The following is a 27,883-nucleotide window of genomic DNA, read 5'->3' as shown; positions in this document are numbered from 1 at the left end:
AATATGAGTGATGATGGTAGTTTGTTGGAATGACTCAGTAGAAGTTTACTCAAACACTGTTCTCGGTTTGCTATTTCCTTCTCCAGGGCATACTCAGGAGCAGTTTATCTGCAGAGTTTCCCATCCCTTGAGTTCAGGAGAGCACTTGCAAACCACACTGATAATCAATGTTTAAATCAGTTCTTTCTGGTTTATAAAATTAGCATCTTATGCTTACTGCTTAAATAATAGAGTAAAAGAATTGTATGAGAAACTTCATAAAGTAGAAGAATAACTGTGCTGTGAATAGCAGAATTCAGCTTTTTGAATACTGCATTTCCTGTATGCATGTACTGCATATATACATGCATATACATCCACACATACCTGTTTTTTCAGATAGATTAAATAGTGTTGTAAATTCTTAAGTAGTATCATAGACTTGTTTAGCAGTAAGGGGGAAAAAAAAAAAAGAAACTTTTGTGGCTGATGGAAGTTGCTGGCATCTTTTTCAAACAGGTTTTCTAATGATCTTGCTTCACCATGGCAACCAATATGGAGGTGCTGGCTCAGCAGGTAATGGAGACTCAGCAGGTGGCTGAGGTGAGTGAAGATAGCACAATGATTGGCGTATGAGCTTCTGAGAGGAAAATGACTTAAGATTGTCTTTGCTGTTTCCAATTTGTAATAAACAGAGCAGATCCTCATAGAACAGTACTGCTTTATGTCTGGGGTCGTACAAACCAGTGCAGCTGATGATAAATGTTCTGCTTCATTCTAGTGACCACCCCATCAGGAATGCAAGTGGGAAGTTCACTGTTAACTGCAGAGATGCTTATCTGTATTGTGGGTAGATTAGAAGAGTAATATTAAAAAAATATTGTGATTTGATGATTAATTTATTTCATCATGAAAGGTTTCAGCTCTTTTCTTGAGATATCATCTGAATCTCAAGTGTTTGACTTTACCTGTTGAATTTACCTGTTTTACTTATGTACTGTATTGAATTTGCAGTAGGATGGTTGATTTAAATCAAGCTTTATATTTCATAAATATAGAGATAAATATAGATATTTCATATCTCTATATATGAGATGACACTTTGAGTAGATTTTTGTGCTTGCTATTAAGTGATGCTTTTAAATTCACTGAAGCTTGGATATTCAACAGGTAGAATGTCTAAATCAACTCATAAGCATTCAAACTGCATGTATTCACGTCCATAGAAAAGAAGTAATTTGTCTCTTTAAGTTTGTTAACTTATTTTTAAAAGAAGACAAAAAACTTGGTTTTAAAATTATTTAGTTTAATATCCTTCAAAGTTGTCTAACTGTGTGATTTTTGTAATTGAGATTTCATAAATAATGAGGGGCAAATATGCTCAGAGACTTCTGTAGACAAGATCACTTTTCAGACATTGGTTTTGTTGGTGGTTTTTGTTGTTGTTTTTTTTTTTTAACCTGTTGAACTGAGATTATACCTTGATATTAAAAAGTATGATCAATTCAAGAATAAGTGACATTAGGTAAATCTACATCATGTTTTCAGAAATCCTTTGGAAATCCTTTGCACTGTTATTTTTCTTAACAATTTTGGTTCTCTTAAAGTCCATAGTAACAATTATTATACTACAGTGTGGAAAATGGTCTATCAAGTATTCTGGAAATAACACCTAAGGCATAGTTTAAAAAAGAAACCCCTGTGATTTCTTAGTGAAAACTGACAAGTGGTTGTCACTCAGATTTGCTATATCAGATATCAGTTTGGCAAGCACTTTTTTTTTTTTAAACAAAAACTTTTCCAAAACAATTGGGAATAAAAACCTGTAATGGAAATACTGCAAACTGTAAACTGTTTTGGTAGAAATTGAGATCTTTAATCACATCTTAGACACATAAAATATGTGACATTTGTAATTCCTCGTGCAGGAAATGCACCGTGGTAACATAGTGTGATGGTTGTATCTTGCCACTGGAGAGATCGCTTCATCCCAAGAATTTATGAAGCTCTGTGATTTCTTCCTAGCCGGTGGGTAAATAGAGGGCTTCATCTCTTTACAGTGTTCAACTCCTACTTAAATTATACACCTGCTTGGTGCATAACCCCATGAAAACTTTTTTCATGGAAAAGTAGTTGCAAGCAGCATTGTCTCACTAAGAGTTAAGTGATGTTGCCTATAAATTTTGAAATTTTTTTGTATGAATGACTGGATATCTTTAGCCTGATACAGTTTTTAATATAACAAAATACATTACTGGTTTTCTTGAAGTGTACTATATCCGTGCTCACTGATTACAGTGGAAAATTTAGCATAAAGCTTGGCATAAGCCTTAAATAAGAGACTTTCTGGGAATATTATAAAATTAAATGAAAGGAAAAGAGTTGTCATGTACAGAATTTTAAGTTTTGAATGTTCAGAAGCAAATTGCAAACAGGATAATTTAATATATGTTCGGCTATATCTGCAGCAGTTTTTCAGTATAGTTGTACATTGTGCATGGCTGTATTGAAAACTGCAATGCCAAGCGCCAAATCAGATTGCTGTGCAAGTAGGCTATATGTTGTTTTTCCTTCTTGAGCAACAGTTAGACATGTTTGCTTTCCATTATGCTGTGGCTACATCACAGGAGTTATTAAACAGTCCCCATTGTTTGTATTTTTGTACTGACTGTGTTTTTAAGGGCTTCATAAAATTGTCCTTTTAATGGTTTCAGGTATTTCCACTGCTTTTGGTTTCTCTATAGCAGTGTTGCTTCTTGTGTTTTTCCAGCTGATTGTTTCTGAAGAGATTGTGTGAGAGAGTTCCATTTCTGGTGTATGAAGTTGAGTGTGCGAAAGATTGCAGAGTAGAGAGCAGCTTGGGGATTCAGAGGGAATTTTAGGAATTCTTCCTCGTTCTCAGTTAGTTTTGAAAAGCCCAAATGCTTTAGCCTTAATGCGGAAGTAAGTAATGCTGCTTTTCTTAAGTATTTATGTAGTGCCATTGCCATGCAATGTATCAATAGCCCAAGTTCAGTCTCCACATCAAATTAATTTGTGTATCATTAAAATGTATTTTGTTATGCATATGTATTTTATGCACAGTGCCTTAGTTTTTAACATACAGTTTTTAAACAGAGCTGTCATTATGAGCAGTAATAAGGGCTATTACCTCTTTTCAAAATTGGATCTAAAGTGACCGTGAAGAACCTTTAAATCACGAAGAATTCCCAGTGTTTATATTCCCTGTTATTATATTTCAGATTCAGTTCTTGTTCCATGTAGGACGAATGTGAATTAAGTATCATAAGTCCCTTTCTTGAGAGACCAATTAAAGACTGGTGTCAAAAGGTTGTTAAGTAATAATAGTTTCTTCACTATAAATAAATATCAGGTCAACTAATTGTTACACTGTACTTGTGCTGTAAATACAGTCCGGTAGTTATAGTAATTGTTCGTGGCTACTGCTTTCAAATAGAGCTTTGTATCAAGAGCTTGATTTCAGTCAGTAGTGAGCACATTTTAGTGGTAAGGCTGAGGGTCCTTGAAATTGAAGTAAAATACCATAGCTACTTAAATAAACCCGTCACGTATTTGTTGCATAAGGCTTTCTAATAGTAGTTCACTGTACTCAGGTTTATTTTCATAAAACTAGTCAAGTTTCATGGTCGCTTTTCCAAAAGTTCAGGTAACGTAACTTAAAAATTTCCCTAAACTTTTTTTTTTGTTTTTTTTATCAGCCTTCATTGCTGCTTCATACAAATATTTTATCATGAAACTTAGGCAAGTGAATCACCCGGGAGTTACAAACTTGCTACATAAATTCTTATCTGTAAGAATAGTGATTTGTGTTATTTGCAAGGCCTGGACAAGTTGAGAGAGGAGTATATTCTTTTAAATACATTAAGTTAATGAACATTAAGGCCAAAGACCCTCCACAAGAGATATGGTGGACTTTCTTTTTCAATTAATTGATTTGAAAATACTTCAAGCTACAAGCAAACACTTGTCTCAGATTTCACTTTGCTGTTTCATAGTTCACAGAAAGCGTGGTAAGGGGCTTAAGAACAGAGAGATAGTGGGATGGGTAAGCTTGACAAAATGGGAATATCTTCTGAAGATGAAATTAATTTTACCATTAGACTCCTTCAGCAGCTGGCAAAACAGCAGGAACACATTGATTCTGCTTCCTTGGTTACAGGCAGTGATAGTGCACTTGACCTTCAGAGGAGAAGGGTCACAGAGAATCTGTTTTATAACAATTCTGGTTGCTTTCAATGATTGGAATCCTTATGAATGGACGCTGGATGCAAATATCTTTGATCTGACATTTTTTTTCAGATTGATTTGGCCTCAGAGACTTGCTGAGGAAAAATGTAAATAAGACTGCAGGAAGGATTTGACTCTGTAAGTACTGGAGTCAGTACAGCATGCAGCTAGGGAGCTCCAAAAAGCAAACAATGTTACATACATCAGAACATATTATTTTTCCCATTTCTTAAAGTAGGTGTATTTGATCTGTCTTCTGTAGGGGAATTAGGAGGTCTTGAGATGATTTTTTTTTTTTTTTACATGACATTCATAATTTTCTAACTATCTCTAAGTCAGGATATTAGTGTGTTCGGGGGCTTGTTTGTTTGTTTTAAGGACTGTGAAGTAAGTCTGTGTAAAATGTGGTTCACTGAAGTTTTGTGATATAAGGCTGATTTATTTCTTTCATCTTCTCTGGAAAGCTTCCTGTCTTAAAGAAATTGGGGCGCATTTAATTTTTTTTAAATATAATTCAGAATTACAAAAATGTACCGTCATTGACTTTAAGTAGGTCTTTGTATGTATAGCTTCCGTAGTGGTTGTTTAAGCATTATACAGGTTTTCCATGGTGTGATGTTTGTTTTGAACAGTATGCTAATGTAGGAATATAGTAAATGTAATCCTGAAAATGAGCCTAACGTCATGCTCAACTGTGATCTTCCTGAAATGAGTATTTACGAGAAATTTGCTTTCAGAATATTTTCATCCGATTTGTGCTATCTTTAATTAGAATCCCAATTTTTTTCTATAGCATTTATGTAAGCTGTCTGAAGTCAGCCTGGTAAATCTCTAAAAGTATAGAGAATGGTGCATATGTTTGGACTGCTGTTTCTTTCTTCATTTTCTACTTAAGAAGTCAAACTTGTTACAGTTGAGGAGTATAATAATAAATCATCAGAATTATATCTGTTCTTATTCATTGTAGGTGTATGAAAACATTCAAGGTAGAAATTCAGCTGACATAATATTACAGAAAGTTGTTTTGTTTTTTTTTTTTTCCTCTCTTGTAAACTGTTCCATTTTTTTGACTTTCTATCCTGGTTCTTACTTTGCTGTCAACCAATGGCAGTCTGGAAAATAAACTTGATATTTTCAGTAGCCATTGAATTTAAACAAGGAAGCTGATGTTCATTTGTGTCCACTGGGAGTCTCTTGATAGGTGTTTTTCTGTTTCTTGTTTTCTTGCCTAGGTATTTCTCTCTACTGCTGGATAATCTAATATCATCTAATAATGAGAGTATACTACACGTGTGTCTACCTGTTTGTTTGCCTCATTTGTCATTCAACTTCTGTGCCCTTTGTTTTAAATATAGCTTTAGATTTTACTTCTACAATATATGGGACTAAGTAGGATATAGGCAATAGGAGAGTAAAACAGTATGGCTTCATGAAAAGTGCTGTGTATTTTAAGACTTATTTTTTTTCTCCCAAGGAGACCGTGCAGTAAATTTTCCTTTCTATCCAAACTGTTTTTTCTTTCCTTCACAAATTAAGTTTTTTGTATATTAAACAGGAGGTGATTAAATTGACCTAACCCGTTGTTCACCTATACAAGTTCAGATGAGTAAATCATTCAGAAGTTATTTGAAATAAGATGTAATAAAAACAACTTGAGTTTCCTAGGTTTGGTCACCTGTCTCTGCAGATATTGGGCTATTTTGGTACTCTTAATTCCGATGTAGAATGCTATAACCAGTCATATCGCTGTCTACAACCACCTGAAAAAAGGCTGTGGTGAGGTGTTGGTTGGCCTCTGCTCCCATGTAACTAGCAGCAGTATTAGAGGAAATGGCCTCAAGTTGCACCAGGGCGGGTTCACGTTGGATTAGAGAAAGAATTTCTTCTCCGATGGAGTGGTCAGGCACTGGAATGGGCTGCCCAGGGAAGTATTTGAGTCACCGTCCCTGCAGGTATTCAATAAACGTGTAGTGGTGGAACTAAGAAATGTGGTTTAGTGGGGAAATGGTGGTGGTAGGTGGATGGTTGGGCTAGATGGTCTTGGAGGTCTTTTCCAACCTGGGTGATTCTCTGTGTTCAATGCAGCCCTGTAGATATTGTGAAACTGTAAACTTGTATTTGTGGGGCATTTATGAAAACACAAATTGTTTACAATTCTTAATTACAGTTATTGTAAATTATGAAGTTTACAATATGAAAATACTTAAAATTCTGAAACTATCAATATGTAAAATCTGTTAAACTGAAAATAAGGTTTATTTAGCATTAAGCAGATGTAATAATTTAGGCATTTGGTTTGTTGAGATTAAAAAACATTCTTCCAAAGAATAGAGTTCTGGCCTATTTGCCTGGTTTTCAATAAGTAGTTATGGCTTAAGCTGTGTGTAGAAGAAACCAGACTGCAATATTCTGTTCTTTTTTTATGATACATCACTGCAGTATTTTATTCCCACTAGGATGGAATACCTATAGAAGTGTGTACCATGTCATAACAATTCATAACACTTTGTTTTCAGACATGCTGCACATGTAATGTTTGCTGTCAGCAGTCTTCCAAAGTGTTGTTTTTTTCTATCATTTTATATAATAACTTTCAAAAAGAATGTGACTAAAAAGTATTCATGTCATGCTGTTGCCTGTGGACAGTAGTGTCACCTCTGGAGTGAGGTGCAGTGTTATTACAGTAAATATTTATCTACTGCTTAGAATGGTGTTACTTTCTGTAACCTGTTGCAACAGAATGTCATGTATACTGTTATTCAAATATTTTTGATCCTGTCTAAAAACTTTGGTGAGCACGTGCAGTATATGGCTTTAGAACAAAATCATCTTTTGTTTGAATTTTCTCACAAGTGTTAAGCTATCAATTCAAGTCGTAGATTACTGACTTGGGAAATGCACTGGGAAAGCAGAGCCAGTCATCACGCTGGTGAACTCCTCACTAAAGTAACAGAAGTTACCTGCATGCACTTGAATACGTGCTGAGTATGCTGATATCTGTAGAAGTATACATTCAAGAAAAAAGCTTGCAGTACCATGAAATAGAAAGACAGAACAACTTGGAAAAAGAAGATGGGAGGGAGGCATGCAGCACACAAAAAGAGATATCCAGATTACTAGCTGTAATAAGTTTAACTTGTTACCTCTAAAAATATTTGCCCTGTTAAGATTTTTCTTACTTTTACTTGGAGAGAGAAATTACCATTTTGTTCAGTTAGGCTGTAAAGGTAACTTTAAAGGTAAACTTTACTTTCTGTAAAGTTTTCAGAAAACTTCATGGATAAGATCAGAAATCAAAATGAAGTGTATGTTTGTTCGGGTAGAAGGTCTGTGTACTCTTCAAACAAATTCTGTGTATCTCTTGTCCCATCTATGAACCCGGGATTGAGGACATTTTTATTTTAAATTTTTAACATAATGAAATATTTAACATGACACATTGTAAAAACAAAATACACAAAGGAAAAAAAGCGATGAATATAAAATTGTAAGTTGAGAAAAGTGCATTTCTGCATTTCAGTAAACCGAAGACTCGTGCAATTTAACTATGTTTTCTTTGGTTGTGAAAAATTGTAATTGTTTTGTAACTTTGAATATGCCTTGATTTGGTCTTGTGGTGGTTTTTTTTTTTTTTTTGTCATTTATCAGGTTCATTCTATCCCCCCCTCCAAAAAAAAAAAAAAAAAAAAAAAACCAAAACCAATATACCTGTAATTTATTGAAAAAATATCTGAGTTGGTGTAATGGTTGTAACCTTTCCATTAAATGTAGGTTGAATGCTAAAGCCATCTGACGTTTAGTAAGCATCTGTATTTTAAAGTGTATAAATCAGAATTCTGTGTGTTATTTTACAGGTACAAACTATTCAGAATTCACTATCTGATTCTCCAGTGATGACCAGCCCTTCCCAGCGCATCCAGATTATTTCCACAGATTCCTCTGTAGGCTCACCACAGCGCATTCAGGTAAAAATCTATTGGCTTAGTAGTAAGCAGTTATGTCTTCATTTTTTTCCCTTTTCCTGCTCCCATTTTGTACAAAACAGCATTAAAATCTATTGAAGGTTTCTTCAAAATCTGTAAGAATAGGTCATTTCTATCGCAGACCAGAACTCTTTCTCTCAAAGGATGCGATTAATGATGGCTAGTTGGCTGTATATAGTAATTGTATTGGTGTAGTGGAGTGAGGAATATTTTCAGGGGTTAAACAGCCTACATATACAAATTGCATGAGCTCTAACCATACCAAATGCACAGACACTGTCAACAGACAGTCAGAACATTTAAGATCATCACTAAAGACTTTTCTCCTTTCCTTCCTCTATCCCTCCCTCCCTCTCCCTGTCACATTTAGAAAGAACCAGTGGCAGACTTGCCTGCGAAGGCTGAAGTTAGCGCTTGTATTACTACCTGATGGATTGTTGTTATGCATGGATAATATAAAGATAGCATTAATATATCAGAATTCTAAATGTATGCAGTGCCAAATGATATGAAAACTAAATATTAGTGTTACTAAAGTGCTGCAGTACTTCTTTAGCTGTCCTTGGCCTTGTTTTGTGCCAGTGCAATACTTGTGTACTTTTGCCAGAGGTGGTGCAGGAGAGGCATTTGAAATGGTCCTGGGCATACAACCTCCACCAGTTCACCAGATGAATTCCCACTTTTCGCGAATTTATCTAATATTTCTCTTCTGTATGGTAGGTATGAAGATACAGAAATATTCTAAACAACTTGTTTTGTTTATATTATTTTGCAGTTATAACTTTGCACCAATCTAACAGATAGCAAAGTAATTAGTAGCAAGGGCATTTATGAAACAGTATTTTATAATTGTGACACAGAAACATGCCGTTCTTCAATGTGTTTTACAGATTGTGACTGATCAGCAGACAGGTCAAAAAATCCAGATAGTGACAGCAGTCGACTCATCTGTGTCTCCAAAGCAACAGTTTATTTTAGCCAGTCCAGATGGAACTGGTGCGGGAAAGGTGATTTTGGCAGCACCTGAGACATCTAATGCCAAACAACTTATCTTTACCACCGCAGACAACATTGTGCCAGGCAGAATTCAGGTAAATATGGTAAACAAGATTAACCACAGATTTTTTTTGTTTCAGTGTTTGACTTTTCGGTGCTTTAAATGTAGAATTCCTGTAAGACATCAGGAATTGTGATAATTTTGTAACATGGATTAGATGATAACAATTGTAGGCTACAGTAGTCAGTCCTAAATCACGCTGTCTTCATGTTTCTCATGCATTCGATTGTATTCATTACCTCTCATTGAAATTCCAGTTATGAGAAAGCATACACAAATAATTAAGCTGGTGCTTGTGAGGGGTGCCAAGATTTCAGACCTAGTAAAGATTTACAGATCTGCAATGATAGAGCTTACCTGGGCAAACATAGGCTCACAGTGCAGTGTCACAGTACTGGGATTAATGTTCTTCAGTGCAGAAGCTGTCACAGAATCACAGAATTGTAGGGGTTAGAAAAGGCCTCTACAGACCTTCTAGTCTGTGAGAAGTGCTTGTGTTCAGTATTCCAGACTCAGGCAGAATTTGCTTTGAATCACAAATTATTTCACGCTTTTGCAATAGCAGGTGACTTCAAGGGTAAAACGATGCAAGTAGAGAGAGGGGGCAGTTTATATTTCCTACTTCCCAGTGCAAATTCCCTCCCCTGTTTCCTTGTTGGTTGAGGACTCCAGAATTGATGCTTCTAATCTGATGCTTCTAATTCCCTCAGCGGATATCTGGTCCCTATTTACTTTGCTGCTTGGGTTACTCCTCTGTATTGTCCTCCCTTTCTTGTTTGGCTTTTACCTATCATGGTATGCTGCAATAACCTCTTATAGTTAACCTTTCCCTCTGACTATCATTCATACTACAGAACCAGTTTGTACTGGTACATCTTGTTACATTACTCAAAAATTCAAGGTCTTCATTTCTGCAAGTAGAAATGTATCTGAGCTCCATGGTGCCTCTTTGAACCGTTTTGCAGTCATTACATCCTTTTGCAATGCAAAGACAGCATTTATTTCATTATAAGTCCAACCTTCCTGCTAAGGAAGGTTCCTAAGAGCAAGCTGCAAAAGAAAGTATCCAGGTGAGTTTTGAATATCTCCAGAGAAAGAGACTCCTTTATCTCTCTGGGCAGCTTGTTCCAATGCTCTGTCATTCTCCTGTTCATATGGAACCTCCTGCGTTTCAACTGGTGTCCAGTGCCGCTTGCTGTGCACTAAAAAGAGCCTGGCCCCATCCACTTGACCTCACCACACTTTAGGTACTTATAAACATTGATAAGGTCCTTTCTCAGCCTTCTCTACTCCAAGCTGAACACATCCCAAGTCTCTCAGCCTTTCCTCATAAGGGAGATGTTCCAGGCCCTTCATAATCTTTGTAACCTCCACTGTACTTTCACCAGCCAGTCTCTAACTGCCTTGAACTAAGGAGCCCAGAAGTGGAGACAGTACTCCAGATGTGACCTCACCAGGGCAAGATCACCCTAGAGGTGGTAGAGGGGAAAGATCACCTCCCTCACCCTGGTTGATCAGACTCTTTAATGCATCTTAGGATACAATTGGCCTTCGTGGCTGCAAAGGCACTCTGCTGGCTTACAGCCTCTGTTATATTTGTGGGCCTTGTAGTATCAATGGGAACTCTGAAAAACAAATTATGTAAGCAATAATCCATTTCCAGTGAAATTTGAGATTTTTTTCCTAGCCCCCTCTTAAAAAAGTAAAATGAATAAATACGAGCTGGTGCCTGGTTCCTATTCCTACTATTAGAATAAGAGAGTATTTTACAGTGAGCAGTATCTTTTTTTAATACAATTTTTTTTTTTTTTTGACAAATTGTGTCAGTAGTCCTTGAAAATTTATTTTATAATGTTGCACAGTCTGTTACCAAGTGGGTTTTGTTTTGTTTTAATTTTTCTGTGGTGAGTTGAATGTTTTCAACTAAGTTTTGGGATCCAAGGTCTTCAGAAGCCAGACTGTTTTCTATAATTAATCTCTGTTTCAGGCTGTATCCTCTAAACCATATATACGTACTAGCTACTGTGAGGATGTCTGGGAAGAGTGTGTGGAGTACAACCATCTTTGGCTAAAACACAGCAGTTGTTTGACAGTAATTTACAAGAAAGGAAGCATACTGCTGACTGCACAAGTGAGGGAACTTCTATTGAACAAAGCTGGGAGTACAATTTGGGATTTGTGTTTTGCTTTGGCTCTCTAATAGTCTTGCCATTGACAGTAAAAATGCTCATTAACTTTATTTTATACTACTTAATTTCATTCCACATCTGTCATATTTGTCTTCACCTTTGGCTGCCTCTTGCCTGTTGATACACCAACCCTAGGCAGAACTCCTTCCTTTCAGCAGAAAATACTGCCTAATTACCTCTTCTTGTTTTGGAATTTTCACTCAGATAGTGACAGACTCTGCTTCGGTGGAACGTTTGCTGGGAAAAGCTGATGTTCAGCGGGCCCAGGTAGTAGAATATTGCGTGGTCTGTGGTGATAAAGCGTCAGGTAAGGAAGCATAGAAAGCAATATTCAGGAAACTGACTGGAAACATTACTAGGGTGAAAGAAAGGAGATTTCATGTGTTTTTTAAATGATTATAACCGTGCTGATGGCAAAAGCAATTGAATCTAAGGTGGAAAGAGATGTTATACGTTTATAACTATATGCACAGAGTAGTACAGCTCTGCTCAAAATAATATTAATTTGTACTTACAGTGGAGTAAATGATAAATTGGCATGTGCTGAAAGAGGAAATAACAGTTGCATAGCTCCTAGTAACTGAAACCATTTGAAGAATTAAGTCCTGTTCCCCAGAGCTGCGGGCAGCCTTGCAGTAAGTGTTGCCTAGAAAAGTCTACCTGCTTCAAGGAAAAAATGCTTCTTAGAAATCACTGACAAACACAGGACTTCTTGGTGGATTTTGGTTTTTTTACTGTTAAAGAAAGAGGCAAGTAGAGATCAAGCGAGTCCTCAGTGGTTTCAGATTCATTCAACAAGCAATCTACTAAAAAAAATTTCAACATTAACTAAGGAAGCATTTTATGAAAGTGCTTATGTAATTAAAACAATATCAGAATTAATATGCACAGGAGTTTTGACTAAACATTGAATTTCAGATTTTATTCCAAAATTACTTATCTCCATTTACTTAAATGATTAGCGTGTGTTCTTTTAATGCGACTTCAGGCATGTGCTGTCCTTTATATAGCTCCTTTATATGCTGTAACAGCAGATAAAGTGGGAACTACTACTTTAGAGGCCTCTTATTCAAATAAAGGCTTGACCGCCTTCTCTCCACTTTCCTACCTAAAAGTCCTGACAAAAGGTATTAAAGCCTTATGGGATGTTTCTTTATTAATGCTTTCTGCAGTCCAAAATGTTGATGAGAATACAAAATAAGGGTGCCTAAGATAATTATTTTTATGTTAAAACGGGAGTTATTTCCTTCTTATGACAGTATATATGTTTCCTAGGTCGTCACTATGGTGCTGTCAGTTGTGAGGGATGCAAGGGTTTCTTTAAAAGGAGTGTGAGGAAGAATCTGACCTACAGTTGTCGTAGCAACCAAGACTGTATCATCAATAAACACCATCGGAATCGCTGCCAATTCTGTAGGCTTAAGAAATGTCTAGAAATGGGCATGAAAATGGAATGTGAGTGTTAATTACCTAATGTGAGAGTGTGCTTATCAACTAAAAACTGTGTACTACTATTGGTTTTTAATGCTTTCATTTCAGTCTATGTTGATTGAAGGAAATAGAACTTTTGATATCCATCTATCTCGCCTTTCTTTCATTGCTGATTATGTTTAATGTGCATTAGTTGTTTTTATATGTATCTCAGCTTACTTATGGTTCTGGAGCAGTCTAGTTAGTCACGCATCTTGGTATGCATGTTACAAATGCAGCGTATGTGTATAGTATAAAATACTTCTACAAAGATGGATGTAAGTCTAAGTCTAATATTGCATGTACAGAACGGTTTTTGCAGGTTTATTTTTCTCTTTTTACCCAGAGATGGGAAGTGTTTGTCTTTTTTATATTTTGGTCATTTTTAAGCTCATTTTCCTGTTTGTATGCAATACTTAGCTACAGTTCCAGTGCTAGAATCCAAATAACTCTTTCAATGCATTTTAATTCCAATTTATAGCACCCTCTGCTTCTACAGTCCAGCACTTCATGAAGCCTGTTATCTTGTTGTTCTCTGATAAATTTAAGGAGAATTTAAGGTGAAGCAATAAATATATAATTCTTCTTTCTACTCTGATCTAATCAAGATAAATTCCAGCCACTGAGTTATAAAGGAGGCAGAATTTCATTTTGTAAATGAGGAGATCTTTGTTGTATTTACACTTTAGAAATCCAGAGGGCTATGCACACACTGAATATGAGGTGTGACATCTGTGGTGAAGAAACTGCTTCATTTCCAAAAGCAAACCCTTTTCATCCCATTCATGTTAGGATGTATGCATACTGATTTTGCTGTGCACTGGTTCAGGTTTCTGATCAATATCTACATATCCACCAAGCATAGAAAATAAATACATCTACTTGCTAAGCCCTAAATTTTCCTGGCACTAACAATATTAGTAAAAACAGGATGAACAAATAAATAGCTTGCTGTTTACAAGGATAGGAAGAAACATATCCATGTATTTTAGTGTTACATTGAAAAAGGCTATATAGTAGGATTAAATTTTTTGTTTGTAATGTTAAATCTTGTAGAGCAATAACCACTGTATGATTGATTTGTACAATGAATACATAGTAGTATTGTTTCCATTTGCATTTCAATTTCAGTTGAAAAATTGACATGGTGAAATGTTATGCCAAACTATAGATGAATTTGTAAGATTAGTGACTTAGATTCCAAGTAACTTTCTGTAATCTGTTTAATAATAACACCTTAGTGTTATAAAGAAGCACTTTTCATTTCCCTTCTTCTTTTAAAAGAGTTAAAGTTCTTGTTTGGCATATTGGAGAATAACCTTATTTTCTTCCAGTTTTCAGAATTTAGAAATGTTTCCAGTTGAAAAGGTTACTTTTAGAATGCTGCTCCCTAACTGGCCTGAATGAACGAATGGGAGAATTGCGTATGATGTAGAGAGTAATGTAAGGCAGTAAGCTGCATTTCTTGCGTAACAGAAAAATTCTGTAGCTAACTCGTATTGTTTCTACTCATTCAGAGTAAGGCTAAGACTTTGTGTATAGCTTTACCTGGAATAAGAATCCCTTCCCCCTTTTTTTTTTTTTTCTAATGTACGTTGCAGAAATGTTTTGTCTCCTAAATACCTGTGAAAAGTCAAGCTTTGCCTCCAGTTCAGGAAACTTAAATGATCAGTCTGTGCCTTTGTCAGTTAAAATTTACTTAGGCACAAGTATAGCAAAACTGGAAGTGTTTCTTTGGTCTTTATATTAAATTTCAGTTTCATGCTGAACTAACTCACCACTGTAGTTATTAAAACAGAAATCCTACTATATGAGTTTTACTTTTTTAGTAGTTCATTCATTTTCTTTCAAATCTGCATGTTTATATCTTCATATAGCGGTTCAGAGTGAAAGAAAGCCTTTTGATGTGCAGCGTGAAAAACCGACCAACTGTGCAGCTTCCACTGAAAAAATATATATTAGAAAAGACCTACGAAGCCCTCTAATAGCAACTCCAACATTTGTTGCAGATAAAGATGGGGCACGGTGAGTAAATACATTAAAAAAGTGTTGTTTAAGGTTGTTTGTGCATTGCAGGCACAGCTATGTTCTTCTTCCCCCTACACTCTAAAGCATTGGCCAATAAAAGAGTTCCAGTTTTGTTTTTCCGTTACCAAGACCAGTCTAGTATCTTCTGTTCATCATCAATGTCTTTGTGTGAGTACAGTTAGATGGTTTTAAGTTAGGAGGTGTAGCTCATATCAAAGCACAAGCAGGACAAATATGTGAAATGCAAGTAAAAAACATGGAGACTTACCAGTGCAATGGATTCAAGTACACACTGTGCTGAAATCAGATCCACAAATAGCAGACTTCAGTCTTCCCCTTCCTGAAAACAGTAGTGAAGAGCCTACAGTGACGGATGATTCAGATCCCAAAAGACTGTAAACAGACTGTAAACCTGCGGTTTCATTTTGCTATATTGAAGATTTAGATTGGATATAAGGAAGAAGGTTTTTACAGCAAGAGTGGTGACGCATTGAAGCAGGTTGACCAGAGAGGTGGTGGATGCCCAGACATTTGTGACATTCAGGATCAGGCAGGGCCAGGTTTTAAGCAATTTGATATAGCTGAAAATGTCCCTGTTCGTTGTGGGGGTGTTGGTTGGACTTGATGACCTTTATGAGTCCCTTCCAACTCTAAGGATTCTATGATTCTGTGAACTTTCCACGATACTATGATATTCCTATATGGTTTTTGTGTTCTCAGTTTTCCCCATTGGGAGTCAGGGAAAATACATGAGTATGGTATAATATCATAATAAATAGAGGCAGAATTTTTTTTTCCTGAATAAAATAAAACTCAGTGTAATATACCACATTTTGAAAGTTGTTGCTCCAGTTAGTGTGTGTGTGTGCATGTATAAACATAGGATCTCAAAATTCAGTGTGTTTGTGTGCATGAGTTTTACTCAGACATATTTTTTTGGATAAATGACACAACGATTAGGAATCTTACGCCACAAATTCCCTGAATTGTTTTTCAGTTGTTCTCATTTGCTGGTCATTTTGTTCAAAAATACTACTTGTAGACACATTTGCTACCTCAGGATTTCCTTGTGTTGCAGATGCTTTACCCTCCTATAAGCAATATTACACTAATTGTGTGACCCTTTTATTGATGTAGGACTCAGATTAGCAGAAGGCATGATAATTTGCTTCCTGTGGTAGTTCACAATGTTAGTGTCAGACTCTTTAAGCTATCAGTTCCACAAGGCCATTTATATTGGATTACACAGGCCTGGAGTGTTGAGGGTGTAAATCATACTTGCTGCCTACGGAGACTCTAAGGATTCAAATCTAACACTGTGTCCTTTGAATAGATTGGACAGTAATGATGCGTGATCAAAAAGCAGCAGAAGAAAAGACAGCAGAGATTTTTAAATAAACTTGATTATGCAACTTTTTTGTAATGTGAAATAAATTTTATTGACTCAACTTTATTTACTGCTGTCCATTATCTAACTTGGAATGCAGAATTATGCCTTAGAAGGCTTTACTTCAGATCTGCTAGGTGGCTTCTTAAGAGTTTTCATAAAACAGAATAAACCAATTTCAAAAACGAACGAGGCGAATATCTGTTTAGGAAACTGTCACTACTTTTGCACAGGAAAAGGAAAAGTATTCCTGTGGTTGAAGCTTTTTGGAAACTATTTCAGAAATACTGATATTTCAATGAATAAATTGTTAGTTTTTAAATTTACAATTTCATGAAACTGGTACTCTTCTATGTGCTGTTACATATTCTTCCTATGCATTGTGTAGGTACCATTAACTGCCACATGGCTTGTGGTTTTCAACAGGTCTGCAGGTCTTCTTGATCCAGGAATGCTTGTGAATATTCAACAACCTCTGATCAGGGATGATGGTACCATCCTCCTAGCTGCTGACTCTAAAGTATGAATTCTTTCAGTTAAGTTCTGAATGTATTGATATAGTGTATGGGAACTGAACCTCTGATTGATCACCTGAGGCAAGCACTGAGTCAGCCAGAGGAGCACAGGTGAAGGCAATGCAGCTGTGCTGCAGGAAGGGGGAGCCTGGCTGCACCCCTCCTAGACCTATTTAAGAGCTGGCTACCAGTGGGGAAGGATCTCTTCTGGAGATCTGCTCTGCTGGAGTTTTGTGAGTGAGCCCAGGATAGGGGTAAGCTTTCTATCCTCTTTTTATTATTATAATCTGCTTTGCCTAACTCTCTTGTTTATCTTGTAGTTATAACATCTTAATATTCATTGATTATGCATATATACAATCTGTTTTAGCTATGTACACAAACATGAGTCATTCTTGCACTTGAGAGGAGAAGGTTGGGGTGAGTCTGAAAATCTGTAGAAATGCAGAGGTAAAATAAGTTCATCAACAGAGACATCGTTTCTTTTCACACTTATTTACACCATAACTAGATCTCTGTACAATATGTCAACAGAGGTTGTGAGTTAGGGTTTAAAGGTCATTGTCAATTACATGTGAACCATTGTAGGTGATCAAGAAATGGAAAAATACATAAGAGTAAAAAGAACACAAAGATTGAAAATGTAAAATTAAAAAAAAGAAAGTATGATGTAGCACCTATAATTCTGATCCACTAATATGGTTATTCCTTTTTAGGCTGAGACAAGCCAGGGTGCTTTAGGAACACTAGCAAATGTTGTAACATCTCTTGCTAATCTCAGTGACTCACTAAATAATGGAGATACTTCTGAAATTCAACAAGAAGAGCAATCTGCCAGTGAAATTTCACGGTATGCATCTTAATTTAGCATTTTGTATTTTGTATATTGAAGTAATTTGGTGTTGTGATATCAAACACAGTAGAGATTGCCGAGTACTGAGAAATACAAAAACAGTTCTTTGGAAATCTGGACTTGGCTGTTGTCTCAGCCTGTAGACTGCTTGTGAAGAACTGTGATGTGTTATAATGATAGTGGTCTGAGGCTAAAGCAGGTTTCATACTAAGAAAAACAAGAATAGAGTAGAATTATAAAACAGAAAAGACCTTCAATTTCAGTGAGTCCATGAGTCAATCTCACCTACCAAGACCCTTCACTAAACCATGTCCTTTAGTGTTGCATCCGTACATCTCTTAAATATCTCAAGGGATGAGGATTCCACCACTTCTGTGGGCAGCCTCTTTCAGTGCTTGAATAAGTGACTGGCTTGTGGCTTTCAGAAATGCTGAGAATAGTAATACTTTAATATTGCTTTATTTGACAGGCTTGTTATATGGAAGCTTCTCCTGTGAAGTGCTTGTTGCCCTTAACTCTTTTTCTTGGGGTTCTGTATGATTTTGCTGTGAGATTGTACTGCCAAAATACCAGTTGTTTAAAATGGGATAATTGTGGTTAAAGATGGATAAACATTTTTTTAATTTAATGTTTAGAAAAAATTTGAATACTTCATTAAATGAGGAAAAACAACACACTCTTGAAATTCTAGGGATGGGAGAATGTTTTTTTGTTTTCTTAATTGTTGTTTGTTGTTGTTTTTGAAGGAAAATGTAAGTTCGCAGTACAGTGAAATAAGATAAATACTTGGCCTTAAAACTCTCCAGTGTTTCTCAAGTAGACTTGTAAGAGGTGCTTTACTTTAGGCTCTTAAATCTGTTATTAACTGATACCTTAAAATACTTGCCACTTCAGCTTCTGTTTTTTCTTTTTAACCTTGTAGTCATTTTTTCTGCTTAAAAGAACAAGAATCCCCCAACTTCTCAATAAAAAGTGTCAGAACAGCACTATGAAATATCATTATAGTATCGCTTAGTATTAAAGTGGAGCATAAAATTCTGAATCTAGACCTAAGCTCAGTCGTCATAAAAAAAGGAATTTGCAGAGTCTTATTTCTCCAATGGCAACAGCTGGAGTATAAAGTACAGGAACTAGTCTTTCTTATATTACTGTCATAAGATTTCTAAGGCACTGTCCTCAGGAGAAGGAAATTGAGGTGTTTTTGAGGTAGGGCTCTCTTTTTAATTGGTTGTATACTGGGCATTCCCAGTGTAATGTCCAAACAGTACAAAAGAACCAGGCTTTAATGAAAAACCTGGCCTCATGTCTTAACATACATGGGAACTGTTTACCCTAACTTCTGAGTGGGAATGCCTCATTGGGTTTTATTTAACTTCTTTGAAAACTCCTGAGACTGTGAGGAAATGCTTTCACTGTCGCTCTTTATTGCAGGGCGTTTGATACTTTGGCCAAAGCACTCAATACCACAGATGGTACAGCAGCTCCTAACTTGGCAGATGGAATGGATCCTACAGGAGGAGGGAATATTCATGTAATTAGTAGAGATCAGTCGACGCCAATTATTGAAGTGGAAGGACCCTTACTTACAGATACGCATGTTACATTTAAGGTACATTTCTTGACGTGTCTTACTAAACCAGTAAGTTGTAATCCAAAATATGAGTTTTCTTTAGCAAAATTAAATGTAGCAATCTAGAATGACTGATATTTGAAAGAATCTAGTACTGTTTTTGCTCTTGCATGATCTATGTTAAATGCATAAATGTTTTTTTAGAAGATATTTATTTCACTTTCTGCTATGGTTGATAATCACTTTACATATCATCCATGTAGTACTGATTTGCGTAGTTCATTTATAGTTCTAGGTAATGTAGAACTTTTGTTACACACAAATCTTTTAAATAAGAGGTTCCAGTGCCTTTTTAGACTCTTTCAATTACACTAATCAAACAAGAACACATTGAAAATTGTGGGAGAAACGATTACAATCATTATCAGATTGCACTGTTTAAAGAGTTACAAAGATCATTACTGAAATAACAGTACTTAAATAGTCAGTTTAATCATAACCCGCTTATTCCTATTAATGGTGTCTTGTTTGTAGATTCATACTCTACAATTTTCCTATTTTAGGATTTACTTTACTTTCAAGAAGTTTTAGAAAATAGTTTCATAGTACCATGATGTTAGATTTGTTATTACATGATAATTAAAATGATTCAGAATAAACATTTGAGCTCTCATGTTATTTCTATCTCCCATCCTCATTTTGCATTCCTTCCAAGAAGTAATGACTTATTTAGTGAAGTTTAAATTTGGCAGTATCTTGTCAAACAATTGCTTATGACATTCAAGCTAGTCTCATTGTCTGTTTTCAGTGGTTACTTCATTGATAATAAAAATTATTTTCTACCTTGACTGTACATATTGTACTCTACGTTTTGCAGCTGACAATGCCCAGTCCGATGCCAGAGTATCTTAATGTACACTACATCTGTGAGTCAGCATCACGGCTACTTTTCTTATCTATGCACTGGGCTAGATCCATACCTGCATTTCAAGCACTTGGGTAAATAGACATTCTATTGTTGGTTCGCTTTCTAATTAATTAAAGCATTGACCTTAATGCTTTTGAGCTATTTTGAATTTTTAAATGAGTGAATTATTTAATTGTTACTGAATTCTTTAAAATGTGTGAAGGCTATACAGTGTTCACCTTTTTGAACAGCAGTAATATAGATGGTGGCAGAGGGAGGGATAACTACAATATCTGATGTTACTGCTTTTGCAGAAGCTAAAGCTGAATCAAAAGGAAGGATTTAATTTGTAGAAATCTTGGTGAAGAATTGGTGAGCACCATTTTACAGATATCCTGTATGGTTTTGTGTAGTTGATCTATTACTTTTTTGCTTTTTGAAATACTTGTAATATGGTAATATAAGCTGTTTTAGTAGGGTGGTTGAAATATGTTAACCCTTGTTACTGATTGTTATAATTGATATAATATAAAGAGAGCAATACCAACCTGATATGAAAATTAGCTTCTGCTGATTTTGTTGTTCATAGCCAGGAGTGTAATACAAGCCTTGTGCGTGCCTGCTGGAATGAGCTGTTTACCTTAGGCCTGGCACAGTGTGCGCAAGTGATGAGTCTGTCAACTATCCTAGCAGCTATTGTCAACCATCTTCAGAACAGCATACAGGAAGGTACGTGTTCACTATGTGATTCTTATGTATGTTCAGTACAGGGTTCCAAATGGACTTTGAATAACATTTCTCACAAAACCTTTTCTAGTTGGTGGCAGAATTTTTCCCCTGGATCCTGGGGGGGGGGGGGATGGGAAAGGTGCTATACTTAGATGTTAAGTGGTTTTAGAATACCAAATGTGTAGGGAAGCAGGTCTGAAACAGTTAGGTCTGGGCTTGAACTGGTGATTGATTGAGCACCTGATGAAAGGGTGTAGCTGGCTCAGGGAGCGCAGGCAAAGTGCGTGCATCTGTGCTCTCCACATGACCAGAAGGGGTGGACCCAGAGTGGAGCCACACTGGGCTCTTACAAGGGCCAGCCACTGAAGGGAGAACATCCCTTGGACCTAAGCTGCTTCCTGAGAAGGAGTGCTGCGTAGCCAGAGATCCCCTTCACCAGTTGGGTGATTTCAACTCATTTTTGACTATTGGCCTACCTGTGAATACTTTGTCTGGTATTGACAAGAACGTGTCAGAAGCAATTTTGCTTCTTTGTGAGTGGAACAAAATGACACAAAAATACTTTGATATGTCACTTGTTTCATGAAAAGGATGCTGTTTAATATATCAGATGTACTTGAGCTCACTTGAAAAAAATATTATCGTTTTGTAGATAAGCTTTCTGGAGACAGAATAAAGCAAGTCATGGAACACATCTGGAAACTTCAGGAGTTCTGTAACAGCATGGCCAAGATTGATATTGATGGATATGAATATGCATACCTTAAAGCTATAGTCCTATTTAGTCCTGGTAAGGAATTTAGTAACAGTATTTGTTTAAATAATAAGCATTCATATGTTAATGTTGTAGGAATGTTTCATGAGGCTAATGGCTTGAGATGAAACTGTTAAGTTGTGGGAAAATTAGTGATCCATAATGATTTATCACAAACAATATATATATATTTAAAATAATTCTGGACCAACACATTTGTGTTATTTACAGCTCCAGTCTATCAAGAATTTCTTGTAAACCCAGCCTAGGAGACTAGAATATCAATTATCTTCAGCTGATAAGTAATAAGTTATCTAGCAATATTAGTGAAGCAAATGGCGGGAAGGATCAGAAGAAAATATGTTCTGAAAATGACAGGAAGAAATTGACATCAGTGTTAATATTTTTAAGGCACTTGTAAGAGGAATGGTGTAATAGTGGTACTTCTACTCATATATTTTATATATGGGGCCTCTACCAAACCTCCAGAATTAAATGCAAGCCAGCTGTCTTCTGTCTTACCAAAATGACAGCAGATATGTAAAGCATGATCAATAGTAGTTATGAGGTGAGGATTTCCTTAAAGAACATGCTACACATTTTCTGGAATTACAAGGTAGAATATTAAAGAAAGGAGAGCTGACAGTTTCTTCAGCACAGGGAGAGAAGTGTTCCTAGGATGCTGGAAGGTTAATTTAAAACTGCTTGACAGACTGAGTGAAAAGGAAGGTTTTGCCTTGAATCATAAATATCTTGAATTCAAGTAAATAATCTACCACTTTTTAACAAAGTACCAAGGAAATGAATATCTTCTTAGGAGGCTGCTTTTTTTTTTTTTTTTTGTTAGTGTTTTTTTGTTGTTGTTTTTGTTTGATGTCTGTTTTTGTTTTTTGCTTTGATATTATTTTTCTCTTTGTAATAAAAATTCAGTTTAATTAGAAGATACCAGTGTCCTGAAATTGCTTTTGGAAATTTTCTGTAGATTATATTATTAGATTTACATTTATTAGGGCTTTCATGCAAGTCTGAGGGGCAAGCAACTTCGATATGGTTCTGTCCCATTTCTTTGCACACAATGGTGAAAATATTGGGGCACAGTCAAGTCTGTCACATTTCCAGTTTTTCTGATCGTGTGACCCTCTTTGAGGTACAGAGCCAAGTGGAATTAAAACATGAAACAGTTTCAAGATCAAGAAGTCAATCTATCAAGAAAAAAAAAAAAGATTTTACTCAATCTGCGTAGATAATTAAAATTACTGAGGAAAATATGTTTTAAAAAACAGAATTAGGAACATAAACTGGGAATGTCATTGCCTGGTATATAACAAGATGAATCTTTTTCTGCTTTCTTGTGGATACAGCCTGCAATGGAGAGAAAAGTGAGTATGCCACTTGTGCAACCAGGAAGCAAATGTTCAATTGAATGGTTTAAATTTATTCAACTGTCATGATAAAAATCACAATACAGTGTTTAAATCACGTAAGCACATGTACTTTGCAACGTAGAAGGGAACAATCGACATACAGAAATGTTTTGTTTCTTTAGATCACCCTGGTCTGAACAGTTCAACCCAAATAGAAAAATTCCAGGAGAAGGCACAGATGGAATTGCAGGACTATGTACAAAAAACCTATCCAGAAGATACTTATAGGTATTTATTGTCTATAGTACCCAAAACAATGTTGTGAGCTGTAGCTGGCAAAAGTACAAAATAGCATCATGATGTTGTAACTTCCTTTTTGACATCTGTTCTTGACTATTAAGGTGAAACAGCCAGAACCTTGTTCACAAAAGCAAGAAGAATTGGTTAAAGATAGAATGAAGCAAAACCTGTATTTTTTTTCCTAAGTGAGGCCTGGGTTTTGTGTGTGGTTTGTGAGTGTTTTTGTTTGTGTAGCTTTTTTGGTTGAGTTGTTTTGTTTTTAATCATGAAATGGATCAGTTGGAAGAGACCATATAGACCATTTAGTTCAGTCTTCTTCCCACTCCCAGTAGATCAGGTTGCCCAAACTCCCATCCAGCCTGATCTTGAACTCTTCCAGCACTGAGGCATCCACAGCTTCTCTGGACAGCCTGTGCTACTGCTTCACCACCCTCATAGTGAGGAGAAAGTCTTATATCTAATCTAAACCTGCCTTTTTTTTTTTTTTTTTTTTTTTTTTTTTTTAGTTTAGTTTAAACTTGTTACCACTCGTCCTGTTTGTTGTTTGGTATTTTTTTGGTTTTTTTGAGAATTTCATTTCTGTATTTAGGAAAATAGAGAGCTTACTGTCTATGTTAGAAGTCTCAAGTTCTTTAAGTCAGACTGCCTCCTTTTTCAAGTTAATTGTCAAAGAGACTTTGAAATAATAAAAGATGATTATCATCCTTTAACTATTTGTCAAGATACATGTGCAGAAAAATATTTCATTTGGAGATCTTGAAAAATTAAGGTTTATATATGGAAAACAGTAAAGAACTCTTAATGTTCCATTAATGTTCCATTATAAGAATTTCTCACTTCCTGCTTCTTTTCACCTTTACTTTTTTTTTTTTTTTTTTTTTTTTTTTTTTTTTTTTACATTTCCAAGGACTTGTCTTTGAAAGTGCCTGATTTGTTTTTGTCAGCTCTCAGCTGTTTCTGTTTGTTACCTGCCTAGGAGTAAATAACTTTTGATGGAGTTATTTCCATCAAAATTGTTTTATTTTTGAATTTCACCAACAAGATCTTTCCCAGTACTACAAGGGGAATTCCAACTTCTAGTAAGTCTACAATCACAGAATGGCTTGGGTTGGAAGAGACTTTAAAAGATGTTTAGTTCCAACCACCTGCTGTGGACAGGGTTGCACCCCACCTGCTCAGGCTGACCAGAGCCCTATGCAGGGCTGGGGCAACCACCACAACCACTGCTTCTCTGGGCAGTAGTGCCAGGTCCTCACTGCTCTCTGAGTGAAGAATTTCCACTTGACGTCTGACCTAAATTTCCCCTTTTACTTTAAAACCACACCCCGTGCCTTTCACAGTCAGGTCATGGGAAAAGTCTGTATCCCTCTAGATTTTTAAGCTGCTTTTTAGTACTGGAAGGACTGTTTGAACTTTGTTTTACTGTGAGAGTCATTTCCATGTCAAAGATATACCTATAATCATGTGATTCCTTATATTTAAGCAAGTTCTGAGGAATGTGGAACTTGGAGCTGGGGGAGGGAGTGAAACTGTAGAAGAGCTCCCATTTCAGAAACTGGTCTCTGCACTGATTCTAATAGAGATAAGTGCTGTGTGAGTCATTAGGATTCCCAGTTAAATGCAATCGAGATGGAATTTCTGCTCCAGAAGTATCCACAGATCCAACATTGTTCTTCCATATACAGTTCAATTATTCTGATTTTGTGAATGAGAAGTGGACTTAGTCATAAAAAGAAATACAGAATTTGTTTCATGTACTTAATTTTCTTAGTAATAATTTTCTTAGTAGTAGGCTCCAGAGTGAAGATTAGAGTTGCATTTCCAAAACCCTGTTTTGTATTTTATGTCATTTAGATTTATCCATGTGTGAATGTGAAGCTACAATCTGATTACTTCTGAGCAACTGAATGCTAGCACAAATTGAAATAGAAGCAGAGGTGCCATCTTTTCACAAAATAGCACTGTCTTGAATCTTTTTGCAGTTTTCCTTTATGGTTTACAAGATGTGGTCTATTATTTGAATGGTCTTTATGTATTCTCTCTGTAGACAGTCTAGCGTTCCAACAGCTTGTGTTCAGTGCTGCCTAAGTTTTGCGATTTCATGCATCCAATTCCAAAAATGTATGTATTTTGTCAGTTGTGATGTATATCTGCCATGTACACACAGCAGGTATGTTTCCAACATGGTTCTTGATTTTAAAATTGAGAATGCACTAGAAGACCAGAAGTATAATGTGATCACTTTATTATATTGGATGTCTGCTAAAATCCTTATAGGCAAAAAACACACCGTTTGAAAGTACACGTAAATAACGGCATGCCCTTCCAAATTAATTTTCTCATCAGAAGCAGATTCACTAATTTTTTCATACATACACAGGCCCCTTTTTGCTGTTTGGCTTGTCATTAAGTTGCTAGGCAACTGTACTGTTTATGGTTTCTACTTTAAATAATTGAGTCTTTAAATTGTGCAAACAGTGTATTAGGCAGTAGGAATATTACTCATCTTTACATTGTCGTAAACCATGAGATGCTTCCAGGGCTAAGAATTTCAGAAGCAGAGCAATTGAATGGTGTATCTATACATATTTACATCTGCGAAGGGCAATAGTATGTCCTGCTCGCCAAAGAACCAGTAAAAAAGACAGATGCTTTCCATTTCACTTGTTAGATAGAGAGTAATAGTTCTTTTTATGGTAGCTGAACTAATTTTAATTGCCTTTTTACTCCCGTTCATTAGTTCTGGTAATAAAAATAGCAGATCCAGCTCTTTAGCCACACAGTATTTTAAACTTGAAATTTGTGTACTTATAATTTGCTGAACTTCTTTTTCAGGCTAGCCCGGATTCTAGTTCGCCTGCCAGCACTTAGGCTGATGAGCTCTAGCATTACTGAGGAACTATTTTTCACTGGTCTCATTGGAAATGTTCCAATTGACAGCATAATCCCCTACATTCTCAAAATGGAAACAGCAGAATACAATGGTCAAATAACTGGCACATCTGCATAGTGGGAGCAACACAATTTGGAGGATCAAAGTAATTTTCACAGAAACGTACAGTTAAGAAGTTAATAACATTTTGGTATGTACAAATATTTCCAACTTGTTACTGTTTCCTATCGGATTTGTCTTTGTCTGTTTGCTAACACCGACAAGATTGAAGCAGCTATTAAAAGAGCAGCTACTGGACCTTTTCTGCCGTAAGGAGTATTTCCGTGCCTTTCATTCAGAAGGCTATAGGTTGCTGAACGTACTTTTCACGTGATTTGTATTTAGAAATTATCACTGGTTAAAAATAGAATTTTATAATATCAGAGATGAGTAATAAGATTACTTCAAAAGTAAAAATGAACAGTATAAGTACATTTAAAAATATCCTTGAAATTAATATCTAATAATTGCCGGGGTATAATACTAGCACTTTGTAAGCACTTCTCATCAAAGCGATGATATCGACATCCTGTGTATGAGTAGGAAGGATGAAAAAATTGCATATGTCCTTAGTAAAAATGCTAGCGATGTCTGTGAAAATGTAGAACGCTATAGGAGACAATCATTCCACAAAAAGTCACTTGCTTCTATGTTATACATTAAATAATAATGTGGATTCTTGGATATCCATGTTATAAAGAACTATACTGTTAAATTAGTGCAGTTGTTACTAACAGCATGAATTGATTGTAATGACTGCTACGTACTACAGAAATGACCAAAACTAGGAGAAAAAAAAAAAAGTTTCTTCAGTAATGGAGAGTTCTTCAGGTTCCTTAAAGTTTCTGTTCAGCTCAAAATTGATGATAAATATCATCCTAATAGGAAGCCTTTTGATTGTGGAAAATAATCAGTCATTAACTGGAAGAGCAGTTGTTTTCAAATAGAGGTGCTCTTTTAGAATGGTCTGTGTATCTACAGACTTGCTCCTTCTATCTGTACTCCTGCATACTCACTCATCCAGAAAAACCTGGAAAATTGAGAACCTCTGGCTGTCAACAAGAGTGCGTCATAAAGCTCTCAATTTTTTCTGCCCCCTTATTAGACAAAGCACTTCCAGTTTTGCAGCGATTCCAGCTGCCTTATGGCTCAATTTGAGAATGAAGTTGGGATTTACCATTTTATGTACGGTTGCAGTTAATGACTGATATAGTGATAAAATGAACAACTTTTTTAATAATCTAGAGCGATGAGGCATCAACATGATTTCTTGTACTGGTCATTACCTGCTAGCATTGCTTTTAGTTAAGTATAATTTATTATAATTGACATTAAGTATTTTAAACAAAGTGTTTTGTTTATTTAAAAAAAAAAAAAGTCACGGTGAAGACCTTCATCTGATCCTGGCATATTAGATGCATCAATTAGTTTAATCATTTGTATAATAGAGATGTTCTCTATTTGCATAATCTTATGTGACAGTAATCTAATGAGAAATTCAGCACTTTTTTTTTTTCTTCCACTAGTGACACTTATTTAGGAACACTAACCAGGTTGGTGTTCATGTCTTTTAAGTCTGAATTGTAGCAAAGATCTGAAGCAGGTCTACATAAAGCTT

At 35.8% G+C, this 27,883-nt stretch overlaps 1 protein-coding gene across 3 annotated transcripts; it reads left to right on the top strand.

Moving 5' to 3' along the window:
• Positions 1 to 522: 522 nt before the first annotated feature.
• On the top strand, positions 523 to 26,343 carry NR2C2 (nuclear receptor subfamily 2 group C member 2; the record flags this gene model as incomplete). Of its 3 annotated transcripts, none has more annotated exons than XM_079540248.1 (14): positions 523 to 573; positions 8,097 to 8,192; positions 9,101 to 9,301; positions 11,661 to 11,763; positions 12,732 to 12,911; positions 14,804 to 14,951; positions 16,768 to 16,861; positions 17,573 to 17,706; positions 19,141 to 19,318; positions 20,157 to 20,278; positions 20,776 to 20,915; positions 21,568 to 21,705; positions 23,216 to 23,321; positions 26,169 to 26,343. In XM_079540248.1, 14 exons carry the CDS (start codon positions 523 to 525, stop codon positions 26,341 to 26,343), a joined length of 1,866 nt encoding a protein of 621 aa, XP_079396374.1. The 3 variants fall into 3 exon arrangements, with proteins under 3 accessions (XP_079396374.1, XP_079396373.1, XP_079396372.1); XM_079540247.1 differs by having other exon boundaries at positions 523 to 582; positions 8,082 to 8,192; XM_079540246.1 differs by lacking the exon at positions 523 to 573 and adding an exon at positions 1,934 to 1,989 and having other exon boundaries at positions 8,060 to 8,192.
• Between the last annotated feature and the right edge of the window lie 1,540 nt (positions 26,344 to 27,883).

The sequence above is a fragment of the Tetrao urogallus genome (genome assembly GCF_951394365.1).
Source record: "Tetrao urogallus genome assembly, chromosome: 10".
Classification (NCBI taxonomy): Eukaryota; Metazoa; Chordata; class Aves; order Galliformes; family Phasianidae; genus Tetrao; species Tetrao urogallus.
Note: the sequence above shows the minus strand (reverse complement) of the source record. Positions and strands in the feature narration are given on the sequence as shown.